This window comes from Spermophilus citellus (assembly GCF_964194105.1).
Source record: "Spermophilus citellus genome assembly, chromosome: 13".
Taxonomy (NCBI): Eukaryota; Metazoa; Chordata; class Mammalia; order Rodentia; family Sciuridae; genus Spermophilus; species Spermophilus citellus.
Window position 1 is genome coordinate 11541455 of NC_138193.1, and position 16955 is coordinate 11558409.

A 16955-nucleotide genomic window follows, 5' to 3' on the forward strand; every position below is an offset into this window, starting at 1 on the left:
TCATTAGGAAAGAATTCTAAGACTTAATTCCTTTTTCAAGTCTTCATTGCTTCATTTTTTACACATAAAAGGTGATCTTGGCCAGAAATTAAAATCCTAAGTAGAACACTAAAAAGGAAATATATTCCGATAGTTTTTAAATCACATATTAGACATAGATCTCAAGGGCAACAACCTCATTTTAAACTTTCTATTGTCAAAACATGGCATTTTTTGGTTAATCCTGAAGAATATATTTTTAAATATATTTTACAAGTTTAAAGCCTTCGTATATCTCCAGTTAACTGTTTATGCAATGTCACTGGGAATTCCCTTCCATAAAAACACAACTTACCTTTTCATGTATTTTATAACCAAGTCCAGTTTTTCCAAATCTTTTTCCTCTATAAGATCAGTACAGTATTTCACAACTTGCAGTATGTCTTCTTCCATTGGATCTAGAAAGGGGGAAAACCTCAAATAAGGACCATGATGTTTAATAAAGAATAGAGAGATCTGCAGGGACAAAGGAAAAAAGAATGGGCTGCAGAATTGGGACTTTTTTCAAAGCAAGTCCAAAAGATCAGTAAGAAATTCGAGTTCAATCTGTACAGTATGTTCACGTTCTCTTGAACAGGGCCACCCACAGGTCAAGCCAACCTGAAATGGTAGTTATCCATTCTTTGAGCAAGGTCTTTACATCACTGAACTCAACAGCTCCAGCTAGATTGGGTGCTGCAGGCCTAACACAGCTGGCCAGGTCAGGCTGCAAACTGGAAAGGCCTGGCACTCCTGAGGAGGAAGCAGCAATTTCTTCCTGTTGAAAAAACAAAAGATAAAAGTGCTATTTTTAGAAGTATCAAGGACATTAAGACCTGATACAACTCAAAAAGCTTATTTTTCAAAAAGCTTACCAGGGGTTTCTCAGCAGCAGGTCCTTCATGTTTTAGGAACCCATCAATTAACTTCTGGGGACTCCCACAGGCCCCTGGAAGGGATTTTGCAGGACTGCTAAGCAGTTTGTTTTTCAGAGGGCTCTGAATCTTTTTCTTGGGACTCATGGGGGTTTTTTTCTTGGTTTTCTTCTTTTCTTTCACTGTTGCTGGCTTTAGCTGAAGTAAAGGATTCTTTGGCACTAAAGGAAGAGGTGTATAATGAGTCTGGACAGGACCATAAGCTCTTTCCCTTTCCAAATATGCAACCCCCCACCTCCCAAAACGTCCATCCTAAAACTCCTCCCGCCAGGAGTGGCAGTGCCAACAGGCTCCACACTTCCTCTGTCTCGGCTCTGGCACTTACTAAGTCAGCCTTTGGCATGATTATTTATAATGGAGTGGTCACAGGATTGGAAGTAGAGTCAACAGATGGAAGCCCTCATAACAGTGTCTGCTAAACTGTAAACTTTAGAATTGTTACTCTTAGAGAGTAAAAGTGGATTCAGGTGTTTGTGATGCACATCCACAAACCCTGAGATGATGATGTGAGAGTCTTTTGACAAGTACTGAAATGATCTGTCACTTCATTCTTTAAAACAAAATCTGAATAAGAATCTAACTAGGACTATGCCAGCTCCCACCCCTACTGTAGCCCTGTTCAGATATTCTCCAGTAATGAAGATCTCTTAATGGAATGAATGTTTATTTAAGCCACTTCCCAGGCTTACCAGGTGCACTGGCTGGCTGCTGGTAACTAGTGTCTTCTCCCTGCCTTTGTCTTTGCTCATATGCTGCTTTCAGCTCCTTTTGAAGCTCAGAAGGAAGGGCAGCAAAAACCTCAGGGTCCACCTAGTGGGAAAGCAAAGCCCAGAGTCAAACTTGGGTTAATTTTAAATGGCAGCTGGTTTATATTTTTTCACAAAGGTTTTGTTTTCAGGTCAACCTTTGCTGACCTGTATGAATTCTTTAGGTCTTCAGTATCAAACATTAAATCTTGAAAGACTTTAAGGTAAGAAGAGGAATTAAATTTGAGCACTAATTGGAACTTAAAAATAAAACCACCACTATGGGGGAACAATCAGGACAAGGCACACTAATAGAAAACAGGAACTGAGACTGTTACTGTCCCCCGTATCTGACTACATTTCCACCTGCTGCATTCTTGTGGCCCAGTGACGGGCTCTGGCCAATGTGACAGAAGCAGAATATGTTCATTATTCTAGGTAGGCACCCACACACCATTTGCTCCATTAAGTCTATGGTCTCCTGATGAGGCAGAACCAAGAATCCCACTCCCCATTGGACACAGCATGAGCTACTGAATTAGGGTACAGAGGGGAAAGGGAAATAAGATGGTGTAGGATGGATGAGAATGCTTAAAACTATGGTAGAAGGTGCCTGAATTTAATTCACCTGTGAAAATGCTGGAAGGGCTATAACATTTATTCCTGTGTCACTATTAGATTCTTGAGGTTCTGGTATTTGCAACAATACTGTCCCAACTGGTTGTGCTAAAACTCCCGAATTACAGCCATTTACTGGTTCTTTCTTTTTGTCATCACGTGGCTCTCCCTGCTGAACAGCACAAACTTGTTCTATCTGTTCCCGGATATCAGGTGGAAGTGCTTCTAGAACAGACTGATCAAGCTGTAAAATATCAAACATGAATTTGAGGTTAAAGTGTGCTTAGACAGGAGGTATTTAGGGGAGGGAACCTCTTAGATAATGAACATAGAGTGCAAACCACTGGGCTAGAAAAGCTCCTGTCCCTCCTGGGCTCCTGCCCCCCAAACACATCTTTGGAATGTCTTTGCCTTTTGCCATTGACACCTGAAGTGACATTAGGAGTCTGAAGGTAAGTGTGCACCCCTGCCAGTACCATAGATCAGGTAAATCCACATATATTTGTATACTGTCTTGTAGGAGGAGCTCACCCATGGGAGAGGCCAGAGCCCAAGATACATTAACTTTCTTACTGTGTCAGAATTTACCTTCCTGTATGAGACTGCCCCAAAATACTAATAAATCTAGTCTGAAAGGAAGCTGGAAAAGGGGGTTTCTAGAAAATACTTTTCTCTGCCCACATACCTGCTGCTCCTTTGGCTAGGACCTCCCCCTTGCTGTCCACGTACATCCAGTACTTCGGAAACATGGCAATCTCATAACCTAGACAGGCTCATCTTACCCAGCCAGAAACAACTGTTGGGTGTCACCAGCAACTGGGAGCCAATGCAAGGATATCAAAATTGACCCACCCTTTCCCTAGTACTATAGCCAGCATTGATATCTTCTCTAGTACGGGATAGAGGGAGACCACAAATGAACTTCCTTTAGAGCTTAAAAGTGCTATCATTTCCCAGGGGCAAAGGATGCCAACCATGTACCAACCACACTTAGAGCCTACACAAAGTGAATTTTAAGCTTAGACTCTAAAACATTCACTCTACAAAAAGAAAGGTTTGCAAATGCTGCAAAACCCTTTGACATTAGATCATAGTTCACTAAAGATCACCAGAGTTGCTCTGTTGAATACAGCAAGCCTGCATGATCACACTGACAAAGTGCCAGCTCATACGAGGACAGCCTTTTAAGCCACACTTTACAACTTGCAAGAGGTGCAAATACTTGCAAAAGCACTTTCATCTACACGAATAACTGTCCTGTAAAATTCTGGAAACCTTATTAATTCTAACCAGTAGTCTTCTCTCCCTTTGGTTCTACGGATGGAATAAACAATGTCATTTGTAAGCTACTTCTGTACTTAGGAGTATAAAAACATACCTGGGAAGGTGACGGGACCTCTATACTCAGGTTAAGTCTCGACTGCACACTGACGGGAGAATGCAGACCATTCCATTTCCTTGAAGACTCTCCCTTGTTAGTGTCAGGACTCACGCTAGCTGGCAGATGTGTATTAAAGGCTGGTAAGAAAGTGCAACTTCGAGAGGCAGGTGACATTTCCAGATCCACAGCCGTCAGAAACACTACAAGTATAGAAAAATACGCTGTATAGCCTCTTTAGGTAACTTGAATCCCAGGCATCCCTTTGTCTGCTGTAAATACTTATTAAGGCCATAGTTAAAATGTGAATCTGTTCTTCAGGGCAAAATTTACAGTCAGGCCAATTTGAAAATTAACTGCTTTCCCAAGGACATAATCAGAACCAAACAAGAACCATGTGACAACCACCAACCTTCCCTGTGCTCCTCTTCTGTGGACTTCTTAGCTTTCTGAACTTGGAAGAGGTCACGGACAGAATGTGACCCACCAGGAAAGTGGCTTGGCTGAACTGAAAGGCGACTGGAACATGTGGGATGGTTTGGATTAGTAGGAATCAGCTGATTCACATGAATCCCAACCTAGAACCAGAATAAAGAGTATGTTTCTAGGAAAACAGATATGAATTTTGCTCAGCAAAATTCTCATCTAATCATTTTTTTTTAACTATCTTCTAGATCTTGTTTTTAGAACACGGGTTAAATGAAAATATTCAAATACACAGTCTTCTATGAGATTCATTTAAAAATATGACTTTTAGGGAAGCAATTAAGCAGTTATCTCAACCTTGAGTATCCAACTCATCTCAAATATGCTACAATGTCTGAAAAATCAGAAAAATCAAACAAGTAGAATATTATATTCCACTGATATGCTAATCAACTAAGGTTTTGAAAGTAGGATTTAAATGTAAGAAATTAATTAACTTGGGATTAGGGATGCAGCTTAGTAGTGAAGCACGTGCTGGGTATATGCTAGGCCCAGGATTCAAAGCCCCACCACCCCAAATAGGGAATATTGTGGCAACTTTCCTTCACTGACCAGTTTTCTTTTTAAAAATTAAATATTTCTCAAGTAAAAAATGAGGAGAGGAGATGAGCAACAGGTACACTGCAAGTTACTACTATCTCCCCGACCATAAACTATTAAAAAACATTCAGGAAAAAGTTTCAATTATGGCTGGTGTACTGACCTTAATCCTTCTACAATGAACCAAAAAACTACCCTTATTCATCTGGGTACCCAGAAGTAAACCTATGAAGTTCATCTTAAGAACAGAAATGTGAGGTGTGATTTGGGTGGGGTGGGAGGCCTTCTGCGCGTCTAAAGCCATTTGCTCAGGCCTGTGATTTCTCTCTTTTGATCATCAATCTACAGACATCAGAATACATTTTTAAGAAGACCTCAAAGTTACAGGATTTACAGATTCAGACTTCTCAGTGCTATCTACTTCTAAGGAAACAAGAACAGGAAAAACAATACAATGCATATAAAAATTAACCTTTGGTTAACTGAGGGAAAGGTACTATAAAACATAAGGTCTCTGGGACTGGGGTTGTGGCTCAGCGGTAGAGCGCTCGCCTAGCATGTGTGAGGCCCTGGGTTCCATCTTCAGCACCACATAAAAATAAATAAATAAAATAAAGGTACTGTGTCCAATTCCAACTAAAAAATAAATATTAAAAAAAAGAAAGAAAAACAAGAAAAAATAATAAGGTCTCTGCCAGGCACAGTGGTATATGCCTTTAATCCCATTGACTTGGGAGGCTAAGGCAGGAGAATCTCAAATTCAAGGCCAGCTTGGGCAAATAAGCAAGACTTTATCTCAAAAAATAAAAGTAAAGGGCTGGAGGTGAACTCTGGTACAGCACCACTGGGTTTAATCCCCAATACCAAAAATAAACCCTACGATACAGAATTGTTGATCTAAGCATAAAATAGTTTCCATAGCAAATAAGACTACTCTCTCAAGTCTAAAGAGCTCAGATGTGATGAGAAAGTCAAATTTACCTTAGATTAACTCAAAGGAGCTGAAGACCTGTAATATTAACTTCCTATTCCCTACCATGAAATATGCAGGAAAACTGGTTATCCATATGTAGAAAAAGAGACCAAGCCACAAATGAAGCTTACAACATTACAGAGTTTAATGTCACACACTTACCCCTCTCATATCTGATATATTTAGCTTCATTGTATGAAACATGTTCAACGTAGCCTTTCCAATTATTTTTGCACTGTCTGTTGCATGGTCAAGAGTTACAGTCCTGCATTAATAAAATTAAAGATGAAAAAGGAGAAATCACCACAGACATCACAGAAATACAGCAGATTATTAGGAACTATTTTGAAAATCTAGATTCCATTAAACTGGAAAACTCTGATGAAATGGATACATTTCTAGACAAATATACCCGCCAACCCTTAATTTTGAGGACACAAAAAACCTAAACAGACTAATAACCTATAATGAGACAGAAGCAGTAATAGTATTCCAACAAAGAAAAGTCTAGGACCAGATGGAGTCTGCTGAATTCTACCAAACCTTTAAACAAGTACTAATGCCAATACTTCTCAAATTATTCTATGAGATAGAAAAGGATGGAACACTTCCAAATTCATTTTATGAAGCCAATATCATACTCATACCAAAACCAGATAAGGACACATCAAGAAATAGACCAATACACTAATGAACTTAGATGCAAAAATACTTAATATATGCAGAAAAGGCCTTAACAAAATTCAGCTCAGCACACATTCATGATAAAAACACAGAAGTAGCTAGGGATAAAAGGAAACTACCTCAACAAAGGCTATGTGAAAAATCCAAAGCCAACCTCATACTCAACGGGGAAAGACTGAAAGCATTACCTTTAAAATCTGGAACAAGACGTGTATATCTACTCTCGTCATTCCTATTTAATATAGTGTTAGAAAATCTAGCCAGAGCAATTAGGCAAGAGAAGGAAGTAAAATGAATAAAAAATAGGAAAAGAAGAAGTCAAATTATGACTGCAGATAATATTATCCTATATTTAGATGATCTTCCAAGAGTAGTACCAAAAAAATTAGCAAAATAGCAGGTTACAAAATCAACAGTTTTCCTATATATCAACAACAAATCTGAGAATGTAAATAGGAAAACAATTCATTCACAATACCCCCCCACACACACACACATGCACACACACACAAAACTAACAAAGGGAGGTAAAAAGACCTCTACTATGAACTATAGAACACTGAGAAAGACACTGAAGAAGACTTCAGAAGATGGAAAGATCTCCCATGTTCATGTATTGGCATGAATTAATATTGCTAAATGGCCATACTACCAAGAGCAATATATACATTCGATACAATCGCCACCAAATTAGCCAAAAAATTCTAAGCTAAAGGGAATCACAATACCTGCCTTCGAATTATACTACAGAGCTATAGTACCAAAAATTACATGGTAATAACATAAAAGCAGACACACAGACCAATGGAATAGATTGGAAGGCACAGAGACAAACTCACACATCTACAGTTATGTGATCCTTGACACCCTTTTTAAAAATAGTGCTGGAAAAACTGGTTATCCATATGTAGAAGAATAAAAATCCCTTATCTCTCACCCTGCTCCCAGCACCAAAAAAAAAAAAAAAAAAAAAAAAAAATCAACTTAAAATGGATCAAGGACCTAGGAATTAGAATAGAAACTATGCAATTCCTAGAAGAAAATGTAGGATTAACACTCCTGAACAGAGGCACAGGCAAACCCCAAATGCTCAGGAATTAGTACCACGAGTTAATAAATGGCATCAAATTAAAAAGCTTCAGCACAGCAAAGGAAACAATTAGGAATGCAAAGAGAGAACCTAGAGAATGGGAGAAAATCTTTGCTAGTTACTCTTCTGACAGAATTAATACCTAGAATATATAAAGAACTCAAACTTATCACCAAAAAAGCAAATAACTCAATAAATGAGTACATGAATTAAACATACTTCTAAAAGGAAGAAATGTAAAAAAAGGCCAAAAATGAATTTTAAAAAATGCTCAATATCATTAGCAATTAGGGAAATAAAATCAAAACTACAGAGATTTCATCTCACATCGGTGAGAATGGCGCCATCAAGAGTACAAACAATAGGTCAGGCACAGTAGCACATGCCTGTAATCCCAGCGGTTTGGGAGGCTGAGGCAAGATGATTGAGAGTTCAAAGTCAGGCTCAGTAACTTGGTGAGACCCTGTCTCAAAATAAAATATTTAAAAGAGCTAGAGGTGAGGCTCAGTGATTAAGTGTTCCTGGGTTCAATCCCTGGTACTAAAAAAAATAATATAAAGAATAATAAATGCTGGAGAGGATGTGGAGAAAAAAGGAACACTTTTACACTGATAATGGGATTGTAAATTAGTACAACCACTACGGAAATCAGTATGGCAGTTCTTCAAAAGACTAGGAATGGAACCATCATGTGACCCAGCTATACCACTCCTTTATATTTATCCTATAGGGATACATGCATGTCCATGTTTACAGCAGCACAATTCACAATAGCCAAACTATAAAACCAGCCTAAGTATTCATCAATGGATAAGGAAAATGGGGTATATATTTACACAATGGAATTTTATTCAGCCTTAAAGAAAAATGAAATTATGTCAATTGCAGGAAAATGGATGGAACTGAGGACCATCATGTCAAGTGATATAAGCCTAACTCAGAAAGTCAAAAATCATTATATTTTCTCTCATGTGGAAGCTAGAGAGGAAAACAGAAAAGAAAGAGGGATGTGTTTGTGTGTGTATGTGTGTGGGGTTTGGGGATCTCATCAAAATCAAATGCAGATCAGTAGAGGAGGAAAGGTACCAGGGATGGAAACAGGGGGAGGGGAGGATAAATGCTGAGGAGTGATACTGGCCAAATTACATCATACTGTGAGCATGTATTAATATGTAACCAAGAGTCTCTTCATTATGATTTTACACACCCCCCAAAATGTAACTAGTCAGATAAGTGGTAGAATAAGAGAAACAAAGGCTACATTTCCTATGTATTCATTAGTACCTCGTAATATGGAACTGTTTAAAGAGTTATACGATATTAGTTACATAAAAGTTTACAAAATGCATGAGAAAGTCTCCCTTATAAGAAGCTAAATACCACATTAATTACACTGGCAGCAAAGAGGGAAAAGGAAAATTACATAGAACACTGATACTTTAAGGTGAATTCTCTAATGAAGATTCCATCTACTAAAAATAAAAAAAGAAATTTAGAAAAAGACAAATTTTAGTTAATGCATATACAATATATATGTTGCAATTAAAGTGTGAATACAAGGTAATCCAAGGTTTTAGATTCTAAAAGAATTTTTAATTCATAAGATTTCTAAGTTGAAGTACAGTCAATATTCAGAATGAAAAGTTAATTTCTATTCTTTCTTGACTCATGTTTAAAGTCAAATCACTGAATAATTTCAAAATTTGAAATATGCTTATCCAGTACTACTTTCTCTTAAGATTCTATAAATGGAGTAACAACTCTGTGGATTCTATGACAAGGAAAAATATGGGTTTAAAGGTCATAGGCTAGAATGCCGGATTCTTGGATTTTTGAGAACACATGAAAGAAAAACAGAGGACCTGCCAGCACTTTTAGGTGCCCCAAACACACTAAGCTCACCTACCACTCCCTACAGGGCCTTTGGGGCTTTGCTGGTGTGAACAGTATGTTCCACTGCAAAACAAAAAACTTCCAATAATAATAGATTCAATAATAGATTCAATAATAGATTAAGACCTCTTTCCCAGAAAATGTATTTTAAATTGGGTCAGATTTTCCCTCAGAAAATATATTTAAGAAGATAATCATATTCTTGAGTAAGGATCTAATTAAGCAGTTCAGTATAAACATGTCTAGTAACACTACATTTAACTATTACTTGAAAGATGTGGGCATCAGCACACTTACTAAAGTAGGTAACATATAATTGTTCATGATAACCAAAAGCAGAAAAATTTTATAAACTGCATAATTTGTCCTTCCTATTTTCACAGCAAACAAATGTCATTAATGAGAAATTTGGGAGCTTCTGTTTGAGTTATCTCATGACTTAACAGTATCACCACAACATGAATGGAATGCATATGATTGGCCCGTGGAAGTAATTTTTACTAAAAGATATAAATCTCTTTGTGGCTTTCATTGTCAGGTCTTAAAACTGTGATCTCACAGCCAAAATGTAGTACACTTCATAAGATGGTATGCAAAATCAAGCGTTTTCATATTGGTCACACATCTTACATGAAATTTAATATTAAATGGCCTACACAACAAAAACCAGAGATTTAAAAAATGCTTTCTACCAATTTTCAGCATTAATGATTACTCTTTTCATGAAGAGAAATTATACCTACATAAATAGTCTTTTTCAAACCATTTTTTCAAGTACTACATCACAATCTGCTGCAAAAGCAGCAATAAGTCTTTTACAAACCACAACAGTCTCCACTGGTCTGCAGATTGGCAGCCTCATCCTTATCTTTCAGACCACACACTAAAAAAGAGTCTGGAGACCCAAGGAAAGGCTGCCAAGGGTCAGGAAGCCAACAGGTCAGTCTGCATATAACTTGCTGAGCCAGCTACTGTGGTGTGGATGTGGTCGGTACCCTAAAGGCTCCTGTGCTGGAAGCTCAGCACTCAATGGCTGATGTTTGAGGAGAGGTGTTGAGACCTTCTTCGGAGGGGCCTGGTGGGAAGTAACTGGGTTAGGAACTAGTAACTGGAAGGAACTAATATACTTTTCATGGGATCCTAGTTAGTTCTCAAGAGAGTTGTTATAAAAGAGCGAGACCAGGATGGGGTTGTGGCTCAGTAGAGCGCTTGCCTGGCATGTGTGAGGCACTGGGTTTAATTCTCAGCACCACATAAAAATAAATAAATAAATAAAGGTATTGTGTCCAACTACAACTAAAAAAAAAGAGCAAGACTGGTTCTCTCCTTTGGCTTCCTGTCTTGCCTGTGATCTCTGTCACATGTTCCTGCCATTGCAATACCATCTGCTGAGGGAAAAAAGACTCACCAGGGCCAAGCAATTGCCAGTGTCATGATCTTGGACTTCAGAACTATAAGCTAAAGAATCCTTTTCTTTACAAACTACCCAATCTCAGGTTACAGCATTGGAAAATGGACAAATACAAGTATACTAACCTAAGAAGAATGACCTTAGGCCAAGGCCTGGCACTAAAGAAAGTCAAACAACACCACATTTAGGATTTTACTCAAACTCTTGATTTTCTTTATTTTGTATGAATTATCATAACCTGCATTAAAATGCAAATACCAACATTCCTTTTAAGATGAGCTTACCTGGCAATATTATCACAAATTCCATGGCCTCCAAATTTTGCAGTTTCTACAGGGGCACCTGGCTTTCGTACCATGATTTTGAGAGTCAAACGTTTGCCCTTCATTCTAGCAGCTTCAAGTCGCCTTTGAATTTCTTCTGAAAGATTCAGAAGGAAAGCTTCTGCCTCTTTTGGCTAAAGAAAGACAAATGTGGAAAAACTCCCATGTTATTTTCTTATATGCCGAATAATTCTTTTCAAGTATTTTAACTGTAATATTGAGTTAGAATGCTATTTCCTATCCTAAGCATATATTAAAAATAAACATTTTCATTACCTTGTTATATGTTAGGTAAAAATACCTTCCCAATGAAGCAAAATTAATGGATTTTTTTCCCCCTTTAGTACTGAGGATAAAACCCAGGGCCTCATGCACACTACCACTGAGCTACACAGCCCTTTTTTTTTTACTCATTCTGAGACAGAAACTTACTGGCCTCAAGTTGCCCAGGTTGGCTTTAAACTTGTGGTCCTCCTGCCTCAGCCTCCCAAGAAGCTGGGATTATAGGCATGTGTCCCCCAACCCAGCACCATTTCCATTCTAAAGGAAATGGGAACCACTGAGTTCCAAAATGCAGGCATTTATCAAATTCCAAATCTTTACGAGGTGTTGGGAGGGAAGAGGGAGTTTCTCATCTATATTCCAGAGAGATATCCAACCCAAACATGTATTCTAAAAGAAAGTAAAAACTCAATCACCTGTACCACTACTTTCTAGATGCATGAATAAGTCAGATGAAACCTACTTTAACTCAAAATTTAAAATATTCAGCACTAAACATATTTTTCTGGTCTTTTTCTTTCACTGGAAATTGAAATAATTATAATCACAAGTCTTTTTTGACCCCCAAAGTATAATTTTTTTAATATCCTTCCCAAAGATCAGAATTCCCTTAGTTTTATCTGGGGTTCTAACTTAGCATGTACTATCTCACAAAACTTTTTTGAGGTTTTAAGATAATTTCAAGTAATAAGAGTGTTATGGTTAACTGGAAGGAAAGGACTATGTGAAAATATTAATAACATAAAGTAAAATGTTACATGATCAGTACCTGAGTAAATCTTATTCCATAGTTGATCTCAGCTGAAATAGATTTTCTTTCCTTTTCAGTTCGAACTGGTCTATCATCCAAACCACGGCAGAACCTGTAAAGCATTTGACCTGTTTTGGGACCAAATTCTCTTTGGAGTTTTGCCATGGTCATATACTGTAAGTCTCCACAAGTTTTAATTCCCAAAGATGTCAACTTAGATTCCATTGAACGTCCAACTCCTAGAAAAGGGAATATATGGAGTTCTTCAGTTATGTAGGTCAAACTATTAAAATAATTTTATTAATGGAAAATAGCCAACACGTCAAAACAATTTAAAATTTAAGTATCATCAAAAGGATGTAATTTATATTTATTTGTGACAAGCAAGATTGGTATCTAATCCACAAAATCAACTAATTAAGAAAGATTCCTGTTTAAATGAGGCTATAGTACAACTTACACACTTTCAGACAACCACAGTGTTAGCGACTGTACCGTGATACTTGTAATTTTAAAAAAATTCATGATGGTTTCAGCCATGTTTTCTTTAATGGGTAACAGAACAAAAATTTGTAAATATAGGCCAAAATCCAAAACAGTTTATTTCTATCATACTGGACAATAGTAGCAACAGTGACCTGGGCTTGAAGGTTTCTAAGCAACATATTGGTGGGGGTAGAAGGATAGATCTCCTACAATTTTATCAAAAGAATAATATCCCTGAAGAGGTAGTATCTACCTTCCTAGAATGGGCCAGGTTTCAGGATCCCTACAATCTTTTTTTTTTTTTTTTAAGAGAGAGAGAGAGAGAATTTTTTAATATTTATTTTTTAGTTTTCGGCTGACATAACATCTTTATTTGCATGTGGTGCTGAGGATCGAACCCAGCGCCGCACGCATGCCAGGCGAGCGCACTACCGCTTGAGCCACATCCCCAGGCCCCCTACATTCTTTACTATAAGATACAGGGTACAAGGCTTGTATCTCACCCAAAAGATGCTGATGAGTTCTGCGGCTCTAAGTTGGGATCTTGGTTTTCCTCCATTTGCCCTTAGCTTTATAAAGGTATGTACATCTAGGAATGCCTTTCCTAGGAAACCTGAATTGTGTTTCTTATTAAAATGATTCAACACACTAGGCATGGTGGCGGAAGTTGATAATCCCATCCACCTGAGAGGCTAAGAGAGGAGGATCTAAGTTTAAGGCTAGCCTCTACAACGTAGTAAAACCCTGGCTCAAAATAGGTAATAAAAAGGGTTGGGGGGTCTCTTAATTCTCTCTTCTTTCCTTCTCTTTCTGTCCATGACACCCTCCCCCACTTCTTTTACTCTATCTCCTTTCTACCTCTTTTTCCTCTCTTCTCATTTCCCCATTTCGTTCGGTGCCTGTCTGCCTTTCTGTGTATGCTGAGAGAGAATGAGAAAACAACTAGCCACAGAAAAACTAAAATGCAGCTAAAAACAAGTTTCTAAAATTCAGCAATATGAGGTCTATAATGTACACAGAGTGCTAGCTGAAAGCTGGGAAGGGGTTCAGGGAGTTACTGCTTAATGGCTCTGGGGCTTTCTTCTTCTGAACTTGAATATACTGAATACCATGAAAATGGACACTTACAGGTGGTTAATGTTATGTGAGTTTTGCCTCAATAAAACAAGTTTTTTTTTTTAATAGTGCTGGGGGTATAATTAATTTTATGTCCTTGGGTCCAATTTTTATTATCTCTAAAGATCAAAAAACCCCACATCATCAAATAAATATTCTCTATCAATAAAGAAAATAGCATGCGTGTTTCTATTCTTCTGTAGGATATTATTAAAAAAGACCTCAGTGTGCAGCCTACTATCTTGCTCAACATGGCTGTGTTAATTCTGGCTCCAATGCCCAGTGTGATCTTCAGTGGTAGGAACAACTAGTCAGGCCAGGTTCTGCCAGAACCTCTGAAGCAGTGACTAGGACACAGGGGGGAGGTCAGTATGGAAGTGGAACAGACAAATTAAAACACATTGATTCACTCCCCAGTGGAAGCTAATTGGAAGGTACCCGCCCCCTGCAAAAAAATGTCTTGATAAACCAAGAAGACATTCAATGTAGAATTTCAAATTTCCTTTTTTGTGGCACAATATTATATTAAAAAAAGATTACAGAACTATGAAAAGCACTAATAAATACCTTTATAGTAGATAAAAGTTTAAAGAAAAAAAATGTGTATTTACCTGGGAGATTAATAACTAGCTGACCTCTGATAAAATCATCTACTTCTTCAGGTTTTAGGTGGTACTGCCCATCTGGTTTTGCTTTTCTAGTTGCCATTCTAGCCAGGAGAATATTAGAACCTATAAAGTTGAGAAGACAAAAAGTGTTGTTCAAGAAATAGCTACAATTACCTTTAAAATTTCTTGACAAAGTCACTTAAGATTAACTATCAAATTTCTAAAAATAATAAAAGTAAATACAAATCATTTTGAACAAGCATACACCTTGCAATTTTGGTAAATAATATGAATCTGGATAAGATGGCTGGTGGACGTAAGTGTTCTCTCTTCTAAAATACATACCATTCCAACATCTATTGGGATGTAGGATAGAGAAAGCAACCCTGAGAGTTGGGGGTTTAATAGGAACTGAGGGCAATGAAGAGAAAGTAGTTCATTTTCCCAACCACAAGATCCAGCATAGGTAGTAAAATGAGGCCACTGGATAGGGCAAAGAGAAAACCCAAACAACCAGGACATGTGTCATGGCACTGAGGACAGGAGAGTCTTCAAAACACAGCTAGAGGGGCTGGGGATGTGGCTCAAGCGGTAGCGCGCTCGCCTGGCATGCGTGCGGCCCGGGTTCGATTCTCAGCACCACATACCAACAAAGATGTTGTGTCCGCCGAGAACTAAAAAATAAATATTGAAATTCTCTTTAAAAAAAAAAAAAAAAAAAAACACAGCTAGAAATGGGCAGTGCATCCTGATGTGTGGTGTGGACCAAGAAGGTGGAGGAGGGAAAGGCTACTGAGAAGGGCCAGGGAGCTATGGAGCTTGGCTGATAGGCAAACTTTTCCCTGAATGGCATCTCCACACACTAGAGAAGACCTGCACCAACAACATATGGAAGACTTCTGTAACACTAATATTTTACTAGGGTAAATACAGAGATTCACAAAGAGTTCTAGAAAGTCACACCAAAAAAATAAAAGTGCATTTCGGGGAAGGGAAAAAAAAACAGAGTGGAAATATCAAGTGAGATTTAGCTTTAATTATATGTTTAAACTTAAAAGAATGTTATTTGTACTTTAAAAATAAGTACAATTTAAAAACAAAATAACTAAAATCTGTCTGACACTGGAATACAGAAGGCAAGACCTAAAGGAAATACCAAAAAGGATCTTTTGGGCAAATAGCAAGGAATAAAATGACACACTTGAGGGGCTAGGGTTGTGGCTCAGCAGTACAGCACTTGCCTTGCACGTGAGAGTCACTGGGTTCGATCCTCGGCACCACATAAAAATAAACAAAATAAAGAAATTGTGTCCATGTACAACTAAAAAAAATTTTTTTTCAAAGTGACACACTTAATACACTAGCCAGAATTAATACACTGTCAACGTATTACTCTTTTTGGGGTTTTTTTTTTTTTTTTTTTTTTTTTTTTTGTACTAAGGATTGATCGTACCAGGGAGTTTAACCAGTGAACCACATCTCCAGCCCTTTTTATTTTGAAACAGGGTCTTTCTGAGTTGCTGAGCTGGCTTTGTATTTGTGATCTTCCTACCTTAGCCACTGGAATTACAGGCCTGGCTAATCATTTTATTATTTTTAACATCCTGGGATATTCTGACATCTTTAAAATCTTGCTGGCCGAATCTCTTTCATGCCTTGGGAGAGACCACCCTCCCAGGACTAGCTAAACTCCTAAAATGGTAAGCCACTTACCTGAAAACACACCTTTCACATGTAGGCCAGCCATCCCTACCTTCCTCCTTATCAAACTCTCACAGAGCAAGGAAATAGTTTCTGTCTGTTCCCTTATATCCCCCCAGTGCCAGCTACCAAGCAGTTAGAGACCACTCCCATAGTGAAAAACTGCCAGGTTAGACAAACAGCTAATGCTAAGCTGCTTCCTCAGCCCTGCCTGGCTTTTCCTGCGGAAACCTCAATGAACACTCTGGCCTCAGTTTTCTGCTGCTTTTCCTACTTCTGCCTCTTGACCATCCTAGTGCTTCCCTGGTGGCCCCACTGTATGGTGGTGGCCCGGCTCTGGAGAAATGGAAGCAACCAATTCTTTCAATGGGATTAGCCTCTCCTTGTCACTCAAACACCTGTGTAAATCCCAGGGTTAGTAAGGAGACAGGAACTTCAGAGTTTCAGCATGAGGATAGAGGCCTTATTAGTGGAAGAGACAATGGCAAACTAAGAGATTATCATCTCTACTTCCAAGCCTGTGGCATAGATACAGCAGAGCAGGGACAGACGGGCTCCACTGGAGATCAGGACAACAGGGCTATTTTGACAGTAGCTACTGAGAAGTCAAGAGAAAGGAAGAGTGACACATAGAAGCACAGGTATGACAAAGAATTCCAGAGAGCACACCTGGAAGTGTTGACAAAAGAAGTACAGGTGGTCCAGGCGTAGTGGCACACAGTAATCCCAGTTATTTGGGAGGCTTAGAGAATAGGATCACTAATTTAAGGTCAGTCTCAGCAACTTAGTGAGAACCTGCCTCAAAATAAGTAATAAAGAGGGCTGAAGATAAATAGCTCAGTGGTAAAGTGCCCCTAGTGGAATCCCTAGTATCAAAAAAAATTTTTTTTTTTAAATTAAAAAAAAAAAAAAAAGG

General features: G+C 38.2%; 1 protein-coding gene across 8 annotated transcripts in view; it reads right to left on the minus strand.

The window, feature by feature from the left end:
- REV1 (REV1 DNA directed polymerase) overlaps positions 1-16955 on the minus strand; it is a 78442-nt gene that overhangs the window by 1601 nt on the left and 59886 nt on the right. For all 8 annotated transcript variants that reach the window (XM_081264995.1, XM_081264997.1, XM_081264994.1 and 5 more), the window contains 11 exons: positions 14342-14461; positions 12147-12367; positions 11057-11229; positions 5857-5959; positions 4108-4273; positions 3696-3898; positions 2328-2561; positions 1643-1763; positions 894-1114; positions 640-796; positions 335-437 (listed from right to left, as the gene is read on the minus strand). In XM_081264995.1, the coding sequence (XP_081121121.1) occupies positions 335-437; positions 640-796; positions 894-1114; positions 1643-1763; positions 2328-2561; positions 3696-3898; positions 4108-4273; positions 5857-5959; positions 11057-11229; positions 12147-12367; positions 14342-14461 (1822 nt within the window). The remainder of the gene's footprint in view (positions 1-334; positions 438-639; positions 797-893; positions 1115-1642; positions 1764-2327; positions 2562-3695; positions 3899-4107; positions 4274-5856; positions 5960-11056; positions 11230-12146; positions 12368-14341; positions 14462-16955) is intronic.